We start from the raw sequence: 20,517 nt of genomic DNA, 5'->3' as shown, positions 1-20,517 counted from the left end.
CTTGCCACAATTCTGTCTCTGAGCTCTTCAGGCAGTTCCTTTGACCTCATGATTCTCATTTGCTCTGACATGCACTGTGAGCTGTAAGGTCTTATATAGACAGGTGTGTGGCTTTCCTAATCAAGTCCAATCAGTATAATCAAACACAGCTGGACTCAAATGAAGGTGTAGAACCATCTCAAGGATGATCAGAAGAAATAGACAGCACCTGAGTTAAATATGAGTGTCACGGCAAAGGGTCTGAATACTTATGACCATGTGATGTTTCAGTTTTTCTTTTTTAATAAATTTGCAAAAATTTCTACATTTCTGTTATTTTCTGTCAAGATGGGGTGCTGAGTGTACATTACTGAGAAATAAAATGAACTTTTTTGATTTTTGGAAAATGGCTGCAATGAAACAAAGAGTGAAAAATTTAAAGGGGTCTGAATACTTTCCGTACCCACTGTATGTTGTGTGTGTCGCATGAGGGAACTACAAATTTCATTTCTTTTTGCAGCCTTGTCCTGTATAATGACAAATAAACAACCTTGTACCTTGTTGTGGGGAATATTGAATGTCACTTCCTGACATGTTATAGATGATCAACTGATTAATCAGAAAATAATAGAAAAATTAATCAAAAACAACCAAAAACCATAGATGGCAGCCCTAAACCAGTGCCGGTCCAAACTAAAATATGAAGCCAAATGTGGAGAATGTATGATTAGAAGCAGTGCTGCTGTGCAATCCACAGCTCAGCTAATACACTGCAGCAAGGGTCTTGAGAGAGTTTGTGCTTCTAAGTCCAAAGCCCACATGTTTAGACTGTTCCTGTGATTAAGGATTAATTAAGTTTAATTAATTAAGAAGGCTTTCAGGAAGAATTAATGTTACTTGTCACTGACTAATTCCCCTGGAAGGACACACACAGCTGGTAAATCATTTTCCAGAGAAGAAGAATCAACATGCTGGCAGTGCTCCTGCTGTGATGGACAGGACAAGTTATAGAGTATAGTTCAGGAACTCAAATGGCAGTAAAATTTTTGTGGTTTCTATGGTTGCCACGGTCACAAGCAGTAACACTGGGTGGCTCTGGCTCAGGAGGTAAAGTGGGTTGGTTGCTAATAGGAAGGGCGGCGGTTCAATCCCCGGCTCCCCCAGGCTGCATGTTGAAGTGAACCCTGAAGTGCCCCAGTGAGTGAGTGAATGAATGTGTGTGTTGAGCACTTAGGCTCAGAGTATGAATGTGTTTGACTGGTGAATGTAGATGTGCTATACAAATACGGAGCATTTACATAACGCCAAGTTGATCCATCTTCCACTTTGATTGGCCATGGAAAATATCTGTGCTGGTGACTGTGTGGTAGCAGCATCCGCTCACTGTCTGCTACACCTTAACCCTGCTTCCTGCAGATCTATGTCAAGCCAACACACTTCCATTACATAACTTTAGTTATCAATAACTGGAGTGCTTTAACTGTAGCCCATCATTTCTCCAGGTGAGAGGGTCATTTAATACCAAATTTTCTGCCTGAACTTCTGAAGGACTGTTTTTCTGTTTCTGTTTTGGGTAGTTGGAAATGACAGCAAAGCAGCTAATCCATTTAAATTTGAACTAACATGGCTTAAAACACTCTGTCAGAATCTGAAAAGTTCTTAATCAGTGAAATCAGCAAAGACAAATTCCCTCATTATCTTAGCAATGCTTGCTCCAGTTACAAAAGTAGTTAGTGACACATGCCCTTCATGTAATTAAAACCAGCTGTCACTCCTCACTCAGGATTTCCATTATTGTATGCACATTGTGCTGCCCTTCTAAAGTCATCTTTTTCTCATTAAATGGTGAAACATCAAATGTTTGTGGATTGCCTCTCATTTTTATTATAATGGGCACATTTCCGTCATTCTGTGACTTCTTCCACATTCTGTCAGTTTTTTTTGCAGCCATGGAAGTTAACAGTAGTTGTTAACTGAACTTTACCACACATGATGACAAGCATTTGATTCTTTGATTCTGGAGTAAACTGATCATATTTAACAAGGTATGGGAAAACACACCAGTTATCAAGCCCTTTTCTGCTTCTGAACGCTGTAAAAAAATGCATGTATGTGACTCATTTAAATGCAGTCTGCTTCAGAAGCGTTGTCTTACTCTGAATGAAGCGGGGAGGGTTGTCATTGACATCAGTGAGGGTGATATTGACCACAGTGGTTCCAGTGAGCCCTCCTCTTTGTCCAGCCATATCTTTAGCTTCGATTACCACCTGGTAGTGCTCCCTCTGCTCGCGGTCCATATCACCAGGACCCAAGGCTGTCCGGATCACACCTGAACAAAAATAACACATGCTTTTTTGTTTAAAATCTGCCCCCCCCTCATTGTGTATCATTTGGTGCAAACACTAGGTGAAAGTGAGGGACACAGCAGAATGGAAACTGGTCTTGTGGATTTTGCAGAGCTTGAGTCAGAACATTTAGGCCCCGTGTCCACCAAAGCGTTTTTTGCCAGCTGAAAACGCCACCTGCTCTTCTGAAAAGGGTGCGTTTTGGAGCGCAGTGTTTTTTTTTTCGAGACGCTGTGGTTGCTATGATACATAGTTTCCGTGGAGGCGATGTGCTGCAAATAGGGTGGCCTACTTACTTTTACTGAGTGTCACCACAAAGTACGTAGGCCTACTTGCTCTGGCCCTTGCTTGAGATTTTGCGGGCGAGGAAACACCTGGGCGAGTAGGCACATCGTTTCGTTCAAGATCGGATGTGCTCGGTGTGGTGTTCCCTCCTGCACTGTGATTGGACGGCTGGGTAAAAAGTGACAGTGACGAGCACAGCATTTTTCCCAAAGTTGAACATTTTTCAACTCTCGGCGACCGGAAAAAAAGCTCGGTGCGGAAAAGACGCTCAGCGCCTCGTCACGCTCCTCCTACCAGCTTGGAAAAACGCGGTGCTCCCATTGGAATGAACTGAAAAAAGACGCTGGCGTCAGTAAAAAAAAACCTTGGTGGACATAGGCCCTTAGCCTAGCTTAGCCTAAATTCTGGAAACATGAGGAACATGGCTCCTTCTTACGTAAGCAGTGGGTATCAACACCTCTAAAGAGCACTGATTTACCCACTGCATTACCGTAAGTTACGTGATGGAGCTATTTCTTGGTAAATATCAGCACACTTATTACTACTCCTAGTTTATTTGATTGGGTGGGTAAATAGTTTTGGGCAAATTTGGGTGATTTCCCCAATAAAAAGCTTACAAACAACAGGGCTGGGAGAGATGCCCAAAAAATGTTATTATGAAAAAATCATTATTCGATATCAATAATTACCAGGATACTGTAAATGTCAATTCATTATTTCTTTCAAGTTAAGCGAACTTTTGCTCCTGAGTAACCAGGTGGTTAATTGTGGATAATTAAATTTTTCTTTATAGTCAGAACAAACACTTGCTGCAAAACAGTGGATCACTTCACAAATCTGAGGTATGATTAAAAAAAAAAAATTCAACAAATATACATGAGTAAAATTAAGTAATATCTTTTTTTTGTCCCCTTTCCTCAGCAAAATAAATATCTTAATAAAAAAAATTTAAATTTACTTTTATTGCCCAGCCCTACAATATAACAGCTTAATGCTTACAATATAGCATTAAGGTATACTGCAATGAATTCATTCCTCCTCTCCTCAGAGAAGTACAAGTGAGACTGACAGGGAGTTCAGTTTTTTTTCTAATTTGAATGATCATTTAGCATACATCCATACTTTAAGATTTCATCCTTAATGTTTTCATGAAATCAAACTCCATTTTTGAAACTTTTTATAGTCTGTATTTAATAAAAAAAGTATTTACAGTAATGCCTGACCATTCCCATCTTGGATTCAGATGGTCTTCACAAAGGGCACTGACAGGAAACAATGCAGCATGTATGTATATCTAATGTATATTGTTTACTGTTAGCTCTATGTACATCTGTGCTACGTTACTGCTAATGCCAACATCCATCTGCTGCTGTTGCACATTTAAAGCATTCAATTTTAAAAGCAATTTTAACACACAAACATGAGATTAGTATTGGTCTTCCCATCTGAAGAAAGCAAAACAAGTGTATTTCTTTTTATATTCATTAATGTTCCATTAATTTTCATTAGCTCATGGGCTATAAGTTTTCCATTTGCTTCAATATTCTTGTTGTTCTTCACATTCCACTTCCTGACAGCATCCGGAGAACATGGGCTACCATTACTGCTTAATCCACACAAGCTGGCCACAGCCCTGATTCCTCTATTTGTTAGAAACAAACAGATGAGCAAAGAGAGGGTGATTACTGCCTGATAATCTAAATGGATGGGTAACTTTTTTATTTACAGAGAATGATCAGGAGAGGGTTGACCTGGGCTGTGTTTTTATGAGATGAGATGAGCATATTTTCTCTGTCTTTTTTTCAGTATAGCAGGAAAAAAAAAAATTTTCCAAGCTTTTTACAAAGAAAACACATATTTTGGCTTAAAATGAGATATGGACCTGCAACAAAGAAGAGTATCATATTCTCATTGTTGATTCACTCTGTTTACCCAAATTCAATTCTGGTGCTGGTAAAGACACTACTGGAAGATTTCCATCACAGAATGATCTGATAAATTGAATCTGATAAAGTGAATATGTAGTAGTGAGATCCAAAAGTGGCATTAAGTGTAAGTTAAAGTCAGCAATCCAACAGTAAATTAGATTTCCCAGCCACGTTACAATGCATGGCCATGTTACCTTTATGCATAGGAATTTCTACATTTCTACAACAAAGTTCTACATTTGAGAAAATGTAGGTCCAAAGAAAATGGCGCTCTGACGGCAAGGTAAAGTTCCATTTTTTAGGTGGCTAAATTGTGCTTTCCCGCTAACCCTGTCCACAGCAGTACATTGCTTAGCTTCCCTGCCGATAAAACTCTCTATTTGTCCAAATTGGGCACCGGCCGAAGCTGCAATTTCATGATGATGATAATCTGTGATAATACAGCATAATAATGAAGTACCTTAGTACTGCAGAGATGGCTGGCTTACAAATTTTTTTCTGCAGATGTAAGAAAACATGTTTGTTTGGTACAGACCCAACAAATGTTAAATCATCATGATTTTAATAGTATTTAATATCCAAATCGTAATTAATCTGTTAAAATAATCACAATATGTTTTTTTTACCATATCGTTCAGGCCCTGGTCTGAATGCCTTTTATTTTCTCACTGTTCTTACCGGAAAGTCATAACCATTACTTACAATACAGGGACTGGGATTTAAAGGATGATTCTGTCAAACATACCTGTGTTTGGGTCCACAGAGAAATAAGGGTGTCCCTGGCTGATGCTGTAGACCAGTTTGGCACTGTTCCCATACATACTGTCATCAGCATCTGTAGCTGTCAACTGGATGACTGACGTACCTGAGACACACACATTGACATGCCTATCACTGATAAATATCACATGATCTGGGGTATACCTATGATGCTTTAATTGTTAAAAAAGAATGAACATTATTAAAATTGGAAAGAGCAATCAAAACAACCCTAGCTCTCTTCCTGCAATGAGTCCAGTAAGAGTTGTCCTTACCAATGTCAGACCTCTCAGGTACACTCCCGGTGTACACTTCTTTGCTGAAATGAGGCTCGTTATCATTGATATCATGGAGTTTGACAGTGAACTCAGTCTCTGGCTCCAGCTTTTGACCTGTCCGTTTGTTGACCACGGTGGCTCTGAGGATATAAAAAGCCTTCTCCTCACGATCCAGGCGGCGAGTGGCGTGCAGGTCGCCATTATTCTCATCTATGACAAAGATGGTGCCGGCCCCCTCACCGGACAGAACATACTTTACTAAGCCATTGCCGTGGTCCTGGTCCGACTGGAGCTGCAGATGGACACACACACAATTGCTTAATTATCATCCTTTGAATGACAGTTAGATGACTGACTTCAGTAAGTCAGAGTTTCAGCATACAATAAAATTCTAATTTTAAGAGACAAAATTCACCAAGACCTGCCCTTAACTGGTACAGATTTATCTTCACACTCAGGAACTTTAGAAACAGCTATAAAACCTATATATATTTAGACTGTTTTGCTCCCATTGTTCTTCACCAACTTCAATGATTTCTTCATCTAATTTCTTGTCTTTATTAACAGGCTATGTGCCACAGTCCTTTAAAGTAGCTGTAATTAAACCTCTTCTTAAAAAGCCCACCCTTGATCCAGGGATTTTAGCTATATATCTATATCTATTTATCTAACATTAATTTCTCTCTAAGATCCTTGAGAAAGCAGTCGCTAAACAGTTGTGTGACTTTCTATACAGTTTAGATTTTGATTTTCAGTAAGGACTGGTGACCTACTTCTACTAATGACCTTCTAATTGCTTCAGAAAAAGGACTCTGTTCTGGACTGTTTTGAATCTAACTCTGGTGAGATCTTAGTGCTGCATTCGACACCATTGACCATCATATCCTATTACAGAGACTGGAACATTTAATTGGCATTAAAGGAACTGCTCTAAGCTGGTTTAAGTCCCGTTTATCAGATGAATCTCAGTTTGTACATTAACAATGCACACCGAAGTTAGTCACCGACTTCCACAAGAATCTGTACTTGGACAGATTAATCTTATATATGCTTCCTTTGGGCAATATTATCAGGAAACACTCTATAAACTTTCATTGTTATCCAGATGATACTCAGTTATATCTACTGATCGAGCCAGACTAATCAGTTAGCTTAACTTCAAGCATACCTTCAGGATGTAAAAACCTGGATGACCTGTTCTGATGTAATTATATTTGGCCTCAAACATCTCCGAGACACATTATCTAAAGATGGTAAATGGTCTGTACCTAAATAGTGCCTTTCTAGTCTTCTGACCACTCAAAGCACGTTACACTACATGTCTCATTCACCCCATTTACACACATTAATTCACTGATGGCAGAGGCTGTAAGTTGCAAAGATAACGTGTATGTAATGTATATAATGTGAGGAATCTTGGAGTTATCTTTGATCAGGACATGTCCTTTAACTCTTAACTCTCTTTAACTCTCCTTTTTTCACCTACTTAATATTGCAAAATTCAGGAACATCCTGTCTAAAAATGAGGCAGAAAAACAAATCCACGCATTTCTTTCCTTCTAGGCTGGATTACTGCAATTCCTTATTTTCAGGCTGCTCGAATAAGTTCATTAAGAGTCTTCTGCTGATCCAGAATGCTGCAGCACGTGTTCTGACAGGAACCAGGAAAAGAGATAATTTTTCTCCTGTCTTAGCTTCTCTGCATTGGCTTGCTGTAAAATCCAGAAGAGAATTTAAAATCCTTCTGCTCACCTACAAAGCTCTTAATGGTCAGGCACCATCTTATCTTAAAGAGCTCATGGTACCTTATTACACCACTAGAAAACTGCACTCCCTGAATGCCACTGCTATAGTGCTAGACTGGCAGGAGACTTCCCGTGATGCACTGAGCGCCTCTCTCCTCCTGTCCCTCCCCATCTGTATCAATTCTTATCCCATCTTATCTGGATCTATGACTGCAAGCCACCAACATGCAGGGACACTGTTTTCACTAGGGAGGAGGACGAGGTGGATGTGTTTGGTTTCTTAGTTCTAGTGATATTCTATATTTCTAATATTGTAAATAAATCCCATGTGCAGAGCCAAATACAATGAATTTAGGGGTGACCCCGAATTGTCAAAGATTCGAGGATTCAATAGGCTGAGCCTGATTCGACTCCCAATCTCATGGTCAAATCTTTCATAGTCGTTAAGAATCGAGGATCATGCCATTTTGGCTATATGGAGATGCTCAACGTCTCATTTTACATAGAACTACCATTTTCTCCCAATAAGTTAATATGCAGACTATTATGATATAAATATCAAAATATAATGCTGTAAATAAACATCTGAAAGGAAATAAGTTTTTAATCAATCTTTTTAAAGTGTGTGAATAAATCCAAAATTGTAACATTCAAATCAATTCAAATTTATTGGCATGAATGTGTAACAACAATATTGCCAAAGCATCATACAAACTACAGATTCTGTAACCCTAATCCTTAAGGTCATTGCGCATGTGTGGCGTAGTGTGTGTGTTGTAAAAGATGAAGAGCGACAGAGGACCATCAGCACCTGTGATGTGCAGAGTTTTGCATGAACTTTGCACGTTTGAATCATTTATCACCATTGATTAACCACACGAAGAATATTAGATCTTTTAACAGTAGGCTAATTGGAATAGACCCGTGAAGTAACTTAACATGCATGCAATTCTCTGTTAGAATGCCAGTCGAATATGCACCGAACAAATTTCCTCCTGATGGAGTAACATTTGATAGAAACTTACAAATAAAGTGGGCAGCTGTTTTATAAGAGTACCGAGGCTTTAAAGAGGTGGTATTATGCTTTTAGGCTTTTTCCCTCTCCTTTATTGAGTTATATATTTTTTTTGTGCATGTAACAGGTCTGCAAAGTGAAAAAGTCCAAAGTCCAGCCCAAAGGGAGTTCCCATCTCCCACAGAAAGCTCTGCTCTGAACCGCTTGAAAACAGCTCGTTTGTAGTCCAGCCCTTCACTTCCTTTACTTGTGACGTCACTATGAAAACGCGTCATAAAGCTTGCCAAGCGGCTAGCGGGGTCAGGCACGCCCTCAAACCAAGCTAGTCTGAGAGGAGGCCCTTTGGCTCTCTGCATTATCATTGCGTGCGCCAGACAGAGGCCAACAACAGAAAGTTTTATATTTTACAGTTTTCGTATGTAATTTCATCACTAAATCCACTTCTGAGAAGTTTTGAGGTGAGAAATCAGCTCTGTAGATTTTGAATATTGACAGTTTTACGAGAAGTGGCGGAACAAAAATGAGTTAAGGAGCTCCGCAAGTGGCTGTGGGGGAAGCCTGTGCCAACCAGCGGGAGGAGCGTGAGGCCGGCCAGCCGCCCGCTCACAGAGCCCTCTGCTCCAGCCGTCACACAGGCCGCTGCAGCAACAACAAGTTGAAATATGGTGATTTTTGTAGTGGTTTACTTTTTTTTGTAGTGGTTTACCACTGTTTTAAGATGTGGAACAATGATGTTGTGTGGTTGTGGACTTCTGAGTAACTTATACCATCTGCTAGGTTACGGTTGCAGTCTGAAGCGGCTTTGAATTGGATGCACAGCAATGTGCAGTATGAGAAAAATATGGTGTTTTTTGAAAATTAAACCATGTAAACCTGTTCTGGTACAACCCCTAAATAAGATTTTGAACCTGAAAATGAGCATAATACCTACATAATACATAATTTAAAACTACACATATGTGTTTTAAAAAAAAAGTAGGAACCGATGGGCTTGGACTTGGAAGTCACAGGCTAGGTAGGGAAGTGAGAAACAGCATTACAAATTGCTGCTCTTGGTATTTTCACTGTATATATGAGAAAAACACATGGAATATTAACAGCTTTCTCCTCTTGGTGTTTTAGTCTTTGACATTCCCTTCAGTTTGAATGAATTTAAACGATATAGTTTCGTTCTTTCTATGTATGGAAAGAGCTTACTGATGGTACATGGATGGAGGGAAAAGAGGATGGACAGGCCAGTGGATGATGGTGACAAGTTCATATAAGTCTGGAGCAAAAAAAAAAACATAGAAAGAAACACAAATCAAAGGCAGAGAGTCAGCTCAAGCCTGAGAAACAAAACAAGAGTCTTCTGAAGGTAAAGGCTGAGGGAAAATGAAGAGAGAACAGCAGAAAGCCAGAGTTTGTGCTGTGCCTGAAGGAGTAAACATCTATGTGATCTGCTGTGAGAGCTGCTGCTTTTACTCTGGTACCTGCAGTGGTAACCCGGCTTGCTCTCTCTTGCCTCTTGTCTTTGTCTGTATCTCTCGACCTCAAGTGGCTCACTGTTCACCTTTCATCCCTTTATCCCTGCTTTATTCCTTCAGGTCAGGAGTTAGGGTGAGTCCTTTGATTATACGTGTGTGTGTGTGTGTGTGTGTGTGTGTGTGTGTGTGTGTGTGTGTGTGTGTGTGCGTGCGTGTGTGTGGGTGAGCCACTGCTACATTTTGCACTACCTGTGGAGGGTGAACTTATAAAGTTGGATAGATTTATATAAAGGCTTAATATTTTTATATTATAAAACATCTGATCCAAACCTGATTCATACAGTGTGTTCTACCTGTTATATGATGGATATGATATGACGACATATGTACTAAGTCACTTTTCCTACGGGATGCCCTTAACCTGAACTGATTAAAAATATCCTTTTGAGTAAATTCCACGCAAGTAGCACCGGCCCTTCTGTTGGAATCTCTGACTGCATCACCCAAAGATAGATTACCAGTGTTACGGCTCCCGCACGGGAGAACTGTAACAGATGGCACAGATAGAGAGAGAGAGAGAGAGGTTGACCCTCTCAACAGGACTTAATTTCACTGGCAGAGTAATCAGGAGGATAAAATCGTCAGGTCATTTAAAGGCAGCAGTATTACAGAATTGCCCCAGACATTATACATGAATGGAAAGATCAAAAATGTCCCCTGCTCTCATGCAGCATTCTGTCAACAAGTGGAGAGGCACCGCCATCAATAAACAGCAGGCGTCATGCATTTATGCAAAATAAATATCAAAATGTAGGCCTACTGAATTAAAATCTATTTTAATTTAGTTGTACTTAAGCAAATACAATTAATCCAATATTTCCATGAGCCATTCAGGTTATTAGTGCAAGAATGATCAATTTCTTTTAAATTTTGAATTATACGACCACTGTTGATTGTTGCTGGATGGGCTGTATTATTTTTCTCCTAAAATGCCTGTAGTTAAGCATTGTATCAACCTAATTTTTCATTGCCAGCTTAGACTTTGTGCCTTAAGGATGATGCTGACATGTCTAAATTGGATCTGATGGCATAATCAATTGAATGAACGTTTACTACAAATGTGTTTTGTGTATTAATGTCATATAAGGATTATGCTCACTTTAAAGTTTGCAGGAATGTTCTTGCCTCACTGTGGTAGTACAGTGTCAAATGGTTACTAGTTTCATATAGTTATATATATATATATATATATATATATATATATATATATGGTTAAACTATATAAATAGTTTATAGTTTTGTTTCATAGTTCTCTTCACGTGGGAGAGGTTTGCCTTCTGGGCTTTCTGCCTTTCATTTTTCCTAACCCTAACCAAGTAGTAAGGCTTTCTGGCAGAAAGCCCTGAGAGCAACTTCTCCCATACGCTAGCTCTCAGCTCCAGGCAAAGTAAGGAGGGCCCCCAGAGAATCCTTTGCATTGGGCCCCCTCTTGTCTAGAGCCGGGCCTGCACACAAGTATACTGTATGTTTTAGGGCCCTGTTTTTGTAAATCACGACACAGATGCAGGCTGTTGTACAAGCCAGCATCCCTTGGTCATGACCAACAGATTCTTGATGGGATTTTTGAGACCCAGAGGTGTGAGTGCGAGGCACAGTATACTGTGAAACTATTAAAATATGATGCTGTTCTTTGGTGGACATAAGAGCAAAAACAATTCATCAAGGAATTCGATAAACTCTATAATGTGATATATGATCGCGTTAACGCATTAACTAATTAACGCCGACAATTATTTTATCTCACGTTAACGCAGTTTTTAAAAAGTTATTATTGCTCACTGGCTCTGAATACACATACAGACAAACCATGGGTCACATGAGGGGTGGGATGTTGATCAGCTTGCAAATCACCCACCTAAACAAGCAGTGGAGGGAGGCTTTGGCAGACTACACTGGATGCAGCGTGTGGGAGAAGTAAGACAGCGCTACGTGAGTAAACAGCAGGCGCTCTATTGAGAGTAACCGTGGGATTGGATTTTGTGCCCTACACAGCTGTAGCCTTTTTAACTTAAATTAAAATTATAGGCTACATAACTTTACCTTCTGTGCCTACATCTAGTTTTGCGGGGATGCTCTGCCATGCAATTTCCCTCCTGTTAATGTCCTGATAACTATATAGTAAACAGTAACAGATTCAAGAAACTCACATACAGCAAGGATCAGTTTCTCTTCCAGTGATTTGTGCTGCTCGTTGCGTACAAAAAGTTCAAGACAATTTAACTTTGGTGTGCGTGCGTGAGGCGAGCACCACCGCAACAGTTTCACAGGAACGCACACGCTTGTCGCTACACCTTGTGCTCGACCAATGTTTGTGCTGATACCTGTTCGGAAAAAAAAACATGAAAACTGGACTCTGATGGTAACTTGTTTTAACAAGCTAGCTTAGGTTTAATATTTGAAATCTGGAATGCATCAAAGATATGAAAACAGAGCTATAAAAAGATAGAAACAGACAAAAGCCAGACAATGATCTATTGACAAATGATGAAAAAAAGTGAAAAAAAATGTGCCTGCTGTTATTAATCAGCAGTGTGAAGACTGGCACTCTGGGATCAGCTAGCCTCCCCTCCATTACTAAACAGCAGCACATTATGTGTTATCCACCTCAGCTCTGACAAGAGCTACTATAGCTGCTTGGTTAGGCTAATCACCATTTCACATAATAATAAATAATTATAGAAATGACAAAATAGTGGTTGTGAAGTATTTCTGGTGTCAAGTGATAACTTTAGTAATATATATAAAAAAAACCAGAATGAGTCTACAGCCATACTAACTGCTCTGTGATTTCACAATAATAAAACATTTGACCTGATGATAGATTACAAGGAATCATAGATATCTGTACAAAATAGAAAAATAAGACAACCCATGCTATTTCCTAGGGGTGTGGAAAATAATTGATTTTTAGATGCATGAATCAATTCACAAATGTCAATAATCGATTATTTAGAGGTTAACTGATAACATAATGTTGACGGAACAAAAAAGGCGGAACTCGGAAATGCAGAAGTGCAGCTCCGGACTGTCTGTGCGGAACACACAATGGAGACGTGTGATTCTCCCTGTTCGGCAGACACTCTGTTGATTGAATGACTGCTGCTACTAAAATGTGACATCATCAATAAATCAATGCGTACTTACGTTAATGATTTTCACCTGCACGCGGTGCAGCACGGTAGCGCTTAGCTAGCGTCCTCTCCTTATTCTTCAAAGGACAGCTACGTGACAGGCGGCAATAGTTGCCAAAAAAAGGAACACATTTATTAAAGGTTAAGTTTTAGTGACATCTAGGGGTGAGGGTTGTGAATTGCACCCCTGCTCCCCTATCCAAGCGAGTAGTATAGCTACGGTGCCTGAGACAGGACAAAGATGTCATCTATGAGATAGCAGAGAGTCAAGAAATCAGGTTTCTTTAGATAGATATATTAAGAAATCATATTTACTTAATTCAGTAAAACCATATGTTTTTTTTTTTTAATATTATTATTACTTGTTCATTAATAAACAGCAGCCACATCAAGAAATGAAGTGCTACATGATGTCTCATACTCCTGTAATACAGTATTTTACAACTTGGGAGGGTTGGCTCATCTGGACTACAATACCAAAGTAAATGAAGAACATCTCAAAAACTATTATTACATCTAGTGCTTCAAGTATGGCCGCTGACAGATAACTGGACAATGTAAGCTCACTGTTTCTGCACCACAGTCCATAATAAACCACGTAATACATGAAGTTTACAAAGGTATTGGCTGGTGAGGATCAAGGCTCACTTTGCTTAATTAGATAAGCAATCTGCAAATCTTGCCAAAATGTCTTTTTTATTTTTTTAAAATACAATAGAAACACAAAGTAGTACTGACAGCCATAATTTCAGCTTGTAGTAAAATGGTGCAACATTTTTAGTGGGCATTTAGCATGTGAAAGTACAAATTACACGTGTGCGCACAGTGGTGAAGCAATATCCAATAATAATATAATGCAAATTCTGAAAGTATTCATTATTGGTCACTTGATAGGCACACAGTCTTGTTATATATCACCATTAGCAGTAAAAAGAAATACATGTTTTCCACCAGGGCAGTAAAATGTGAAGTTTAGCTGCTGATCTGAGCTTCCCTGCTGTTACTGTTTTATTGCTAATAATATTCATCAGCTGTTTGACTCACCAAGGTAACGGCACATTTCTGTCCACGTAGCAAACCCAAAACAGAGCGCTGGAGAGAGAGAGTAACTACATGAAACTAATTCAACAATATATTTTTTTATACCAGCGAAGGAGCAGGTTCTAGTGCTGGCAGCATCATTTCAACATCAGTTATGTTTTTACTTTTTTTTAATGTCTGTACTAGGGCTGAGCAATAAAACAATATTATTGCTATATAATTTTCCTCAATATAAATATAACAAATGTTAAAAAATATTTATATATATATAATTTTACTCATGCATATTTTTATGGTGGAAGAAATACTTATCTTTTATTGATCATTATAATAGTTCTGAATGTTTTGTGAAGTGATCCACTGTTTGGTTTCTTTCACTCAGAAATAATCATTTGACATCTATCATGATAATTTCCGATATCAATATCTGTACCACAACCACGGTTTCTGTTGATTAGCTTTCCTGTGTTAATTTTGTGTTGGTGGGAACTATTGGCTCTCTGTTAATATCATTATAAAGAGTATGGTGTAGAAAAGTGCAATGAATTGGCCCTAAATAAATAAAATCGAATTGAATGATTTTAGATTGTACTCTTAACGAGAGTAGAACAGAACAGATGAGGAAGGGTGGAGAACAGAGTCTAGCATTTCTCGGAATTAAGGGGTTAACTGATTGTACTGGGCTGTCCCCGACTAAGGAGTTACATAGTTGATTCAGAATCATCAAGTCCTGCCTATAGTCGCCTGATAGTCGAAACATGTGTGTTTTTGTGTGGCGATTGCGAGCTGGGGGGTGTTACACACGGTAGCTCTGCTTTAATCATCATTTCATTCATTCAACTTACACTGTAATTTACAGCTAAACTGAGACTTTTTGAAGACCCTTTTCTCTCTCTCTCTCGCCTGTCATTTACCGGCCTTGTGCAGTTTTACGTCCATTCCGTGCTGCCGACAACTGCATGCACGTTGCAGTTCCTCGCAGGTCTATTTCAAGTAGCTGGCTATTTAAAAATGATATAATAGTCTTTGTGTGGTTCATCGGCGGTGATAAATGATCCAAAAGTCCCGCAAGGTGTGGACAACTCCAGTGAGTCTGGGCCTCTGCTCGTCTCTTGAGCAAGTGTTCATCTTTTGCTACTGCACACATCCACACATACACTTACACATATGCACTGACGACCCAGGGTTAGGGTTACAATTTTGGATTTATTTACGCACATTTATTGAAAGTTTTTTTCTTTTTACATGTTTATTTACAGCATTAAACGTTGAAATGTGTATTTTAATAGGCTGTATATTAATTTATTGGGAGAAAACTGGTAGTCCTATGTAAAATCGGACGTTGAGCAGCCCCATATCGCCAAAATGGCATGATCCTTGTTTTGCTGCAAAGCTTCGACTGTGAGATTGGGCATTTTATGTGCCTTGCAGTGGCCACTGTCTTAACTTTGTAGTTAACAATGTGGCCTTGTGAGGTCTGCAGGCAGTTGACTTCTTTACAACAATCTAGGAGATTTATAACTTTTTCTTTGCCTACACCTCTCGCTGGGATGTGTTAAAACAGAACAGAGTGTGGCCTTTAAATGACACAAGATGTGAAAGTTGGGTAAATGAGCTCAAACGTCAGTCCGTCTGTCAGTGGCAAAAACAAACACTTTAGTGGATATACTTTGCCTGCAAAAATGACGTTGCAGCACTCCCTCACTGCTGACAACTGCAGCAGGCTCACTCAATACTGAAACAATTTCAAAAAATGTTGTCCCCATTACTCACTTTGGGATTTTATACAAAAACATGGCAAAATAAGGTCCAGGTTGAAAAATACTGAAGTTACCCTTTAACAACAGTGGCTACAACACCTATGTGAATGGAATGCTATAATTGCATGTATGAAACACATACTGGGATGCTGCACTAAACTGGATTAAAATGATTCCTCTAGTGGAGAATAATGATTTTAATAAAATTTTAGTCTGGATATGCTGTTGATTGATGCTTCTGGGAACAACTAAACCACTCGAAACAGTGTTTTGCACAACTCCAATGAGACTAAGGAAAATTAAACTCTTCCACACTTGCACCACTTTTCAAATGCAGCAAAAAGATATTTTTTCCCCCTGAGGGTCTTCCTGGCTCACTGCTGATAACCCTCCACTTAACTACAGACACACACACACACACACACACACACACACACACACACACACACACACACACACACACACACACACACACACACACACACACACAAACAAATACAACATCATCAGTAGGGAGACATGGGTTACACTTCATCTGCCTGATTCTGGTGTATGAACAGGATGACTTGTGTCACTGAGGCCACACAGCAACAAAAACAGATGCTGCTACTGTGTGGTCTGCCTGAGTCACTGAATCCAACATACAGATAATCTTTTGTGTCTTCAGGAGCCAGTAATGTGCTGTGAAAACATTATGAGCGGCAATATGTTTCACATAGTCCATTTTTCCCAGCCACCTTTGAGAGGCATTATTTCTTCCTGAGCCCATGAGATTCAGGAATAGGTAGCAAATTCAGTTTCCTGCAACCAGGTTATGTTTACAAGGGCAACACAACTGAGATGCTCCAAAAACATCTTACACTAGACTGCACAAGGCATTCCTAAAACTATGTCTCCTCATTGTCAAAGAGGTGATTTATGTGGATTACCCAGAGTACCAGGGCATAGTTTTTGGAAAGAGATGTTTTTTTATTAATGTCAATGCTGCGAACACCACATCTGATTCACATCCATTGTACGAGGACCCCGTAGAAAACAAAACATCAGCACATTAAAATAAAACTATCTGAATGTCCACTATACAGTGGAGACATACCAATTTCAATGTTTATGATAAGCATCAAAGTTTATTCTTGACCTTGAAAATATGCAAGTAAGGTTAAATCAAGGGCAACTGGACTGGAAGATACTGGAAGACATTTTGCCTCTCATCCAAGAGGCTTAGAAGTGAAGAAGCCTCTCAGTGAGGAAACTGTACTAAATATTTCTGTTTCTACTTCGCTGTGAAACTCAGCTTATGTCTGTCCTTCTTTTCCCCTTATGTCTTTCTTATAGCCTAGAGCCGGGGCGGAATATTGGTGTTATGAGGTATACCGATATCATTTCAAAAGAGATATATAATTAGACAAGTTGGAGAGTGAAGTATTAAAAAGGTAAAACAAGAAACAAGCTACTACAAATAGCCCCCAAACCCTTAGCAGAAAATACCGATATATATTTTGTATCGGTATTCAGCCTAAACTCTGACTTTTGGTCTATATCGCCCAGCCCTATTATAGCCGACTTCTTGTTCTCTTATTTCTATTCTGTTCTTTTGTTCTACCTGTCCTCTTAAGATTTCATATAACAACACCTTTTTAGTGCACATTTTTCACATTTCAAAACCTACATTTCCTTTGCTTCCCCTGCTTCCCTCCCTCCTCCCTCGCTGTCTGCCCTTCTGTACCTTCCTCCCTCCCTCTTTCCTTTTGATCCTTACTGACTTTTCTCTCCAGCAGTGTTCAGACTGATTTGATCTGTCAGTCTGCAGGGCTGCAACACCTTCATTCTTTCACCTAACACGAGCTAGTGAAGCTTGCAGACATCTCAGCACAACACATTTCCAGAGCAGAGTCTATTTTCTGGAGTCCTTATGTGTCCCAGATCACTGTCTTAACTACCATTTATCTCCACCATACTGCTGTCTCTTACAGTTTTTCACAATCACCTTCATGCTGACAGTGGTACTACATTTATTAGGTACCACAAGAAGACCTTTTTTGCTTAGTGCTATTTCTAATGTTTAGTGAAAAAACCCTGCAGCAGTGGGCATTACCGTGGTGGTGAGATTCAGAGATGTGGGGTTACACTGACTTGGATTCTGTATTGTTATTTGTGTAATCTTTTTGTAACTTTTGTTGCCATGGTGGATAATATTCTTCTTATGGATTGGGCAATAACCAACTGTACTATATGCAATGTATATGTAATTTTATACTGTATGTTAAGGTAACAAATACAGAAGACACAGTATTGTCTTATGTTCTTTATCACTATTATCACCATAGCTTACAATAAACACAAGGGGAGCCCTCCTTTGCAACAAACTAGTGGAATGAACACAGAAAAATAAACAGACATAAATCATGAATTTCACACACATCAAATGGATCCAAACATCCCAAAAAAGTAGCATGGATGAATTTCGGACTGTCCGAGGACTGTAGGAGGTGCGCTTGACTTTTAGGATGATATACAAGAAAGTGATGTAGCACGTTATCCCGGGGCTAATAAAACAAATCACAGTGGGAAGCGATGGTAAGTTCTGAAGTTTGAGCTCTAGAGACACAAGGCATGAATGTAATCTTAGTGTTTGATTGGTGGTTCCACAAATAACAGTGGTGTTTGAGCTGACTGGGGGGGTTATTCACAAAATGCAATGCACATGTGTTGATGAAAAGCACCAATCTCAAAACAACATTGGTGTGTCTTAGGATAGTGGCCCCATTCGACCATAATTGCTTATGGTGTGTTTTCCACTTGCTTTCTTACGAAATAGCATGTGACTGCAATCCATTTTTGAAATTAAAGGATTATTTCAGTTTATTTCTACATCTTCTTTTCTGTTAGTTATGATAACACCATCCTCACAAATGATCTACTGATATCCGGGAACCAAAGTCCGACGATCAGACAGATCACCTGTCATGGTGTTGAGTTTGAGTTTAGTTATTTCCTGTTTTGTTTTGTAGAGTTCTTTCTCATGTGTCTTGTGTTACTTTACTTCCTGCCTTTGTGTGTTTCCCACCTGTTTGAGAGTTATCCTCTCCTCATTTTAAGTCTGTGTGTTCCCCTTTTCTGTTGCCAACCTTTCTGCAGTGATTCCCTGTGTTTGTTATTTTTGCCTGATTTACTATGCTTCTTTTGGATTTTCAGATTTCAGGTTATTACCTGTCCCCTTCTGGATTTGCTTGCTTTTGTATATGAACTGCTCTTCTGGTTTAGAGCTTTGCCTGTCTCACCGTTAAAACCTTTTATCTGAACCTGTCCTGCTTCGATGTCTGCATCTACGTCTACTCCTTTGTGTTCCTGTGTTCTACGCTAGGTCTAATTTTGACACCATCAGTTTATCTAGATGATCTAAATGGATTTGGAGGTCAAAATGAAAACTGGGAATTTGTTTCCAACCCATCTTATCATCTAACTGCTCTTGTTTTTGACCCTTTTGACTTCTTTCTAGTTGCTGTGTTCCCAGATCCCAGTAATTAGGAATGATAGACAAAACCACGAAATGAGACCAAAAGTTAAAATAATAGACCAGAATTATCTTTTGTTTTAGATGACCTTAGAGGGTGAATTTTCAGTCCTGTCCCGTCTTAATCCCAGAAGGACGACTGCCATCCTATCCCATTCCCGAAAAAAATAACTTTTATTCATATTAGAATTGCATTTTTATATCAGGGCTGTCAATCAATTAAAATATTTAATTGCTTGATTGTCCATACTCAGCTTGCAATTAATTGCAAATGTACCTTCAAGGAATATATATTTTTTTATTTTACTACTCATATCAACATGATGTAGGATATGTCTATTTTTCTGCTTGTTAAGTCGCCAGCCGCTGGTTTTAGAACAGAGAGGATGTCAGAATGGACTGGCAGGTTTAAGAACATTGCAGACTGGCACGCTTCTTGATTTCCCAAACTACGGGGTAGGCCGAGCGTAATAATTACAGAACGCAGGTGCGTTAATCATGTGTCAAAAACATTTGTGGCTTTAAAAGGAGTTTGTGTTGACTCACTATTATCAAGTAAACTTTGACCTGATTTCCAGGTGCTGGTCATATAATTAGAATATCATCAAAAAGAGTGGCATGACACAAGGAATGCGACAGCTGAAACCCATGTCTTGCATACGTCTGTGCATGGTGGTTCTTGAAGCACTGACTCCAGCTGCGGTCCACTCTTTGTGAATCTCCCCCACATTTTTGAATGGCTTTTGTTTCACAATCCTCTCCAGGGTGCGGTTATCCTTATTGCTTGTACACTTTTTTCTACCACATCTTTTCCTTCCCTTTGCCTCTCTATTAATGTGCTTGGACACAGAGCTCTGTGAACAGCCAGCCTCTTTAGCAATGACCTTTTGTGTCTTGCCCTCCTTGTGCAAGGTGTCAATGGTCATCTTTTGGACAGCTGTCAAGTCAGCAGTCTTCCCCATGATTGTGTAGCCTACAGAACTAGACTGAGAGACCATTTAAAGGCCTTTGCAGGTGTTTTGAGTTAATTAGCTGATTAGAGTGTGGCACCAGGTGTGTTCAACATTGAACCTTTTCACAATATTCTAATTTTCTGAGATACTGATTTTGGGGTTTTCATTAGTTGTCAGTTATAATCATCAAAATTAAAAGGAATGAACACTTGAAATATATCAGTCTGTGTGGAATGAATGTATACATTATACAAGTTT

General features: G+C 39.3%; 1 protein-coding gene across 1 annotated transcript in view; it reads right to left on the bottom strand.

Annotated features, from left to right (window-relative positions):
* The window catches only part of LOC123972405 (cadherin-9-like), a 45,604-nt gene that overhangs the window by 20,540 nt on the left and 4,547 nt on the right, over positions 1–20,517 (bottom strand). The window contains exons 2-4 of the mRNA XM_046051902.1: positions 5,572–5,866; positions 5,283–5,402; positions 2,101–2,308 (exon numbers count right to left, since the gene is read on the bottom strand). Of these exons, the coding sequence (XP_045907858.1) occupies positions 2,101–2,308; positions 5,283–5,402; positions 5,572–5,866 (623 nt within the window). The remainder of the gene's footprint in view (positions 1–2,100; positions 2,309–5,282; positions 5,403–5,571; positions 5,867–20,517) is intronic.

Source organism: Micropterus dolomieu, linkage group LG06 (assembly GCF_021292245.1).
Source record: "Micropterus dolomieu isolate WLL.071019.BEF.003 ecotype Adirondacks linkage group LG06, ASM2129224v1, whole genome shotgun sequence".
Taxonomy (NCBI): Eukaryota; Metazoa; Chordata; class Actinopteri; order Centrarchiformes; family Centrarchidae; genus Micropterus; species Micropterus dolomieu.
Note: the sequence above shows the minus strand (reverse complement) of the source record. Positions and strands in the feature narration are given on the sequence as shown.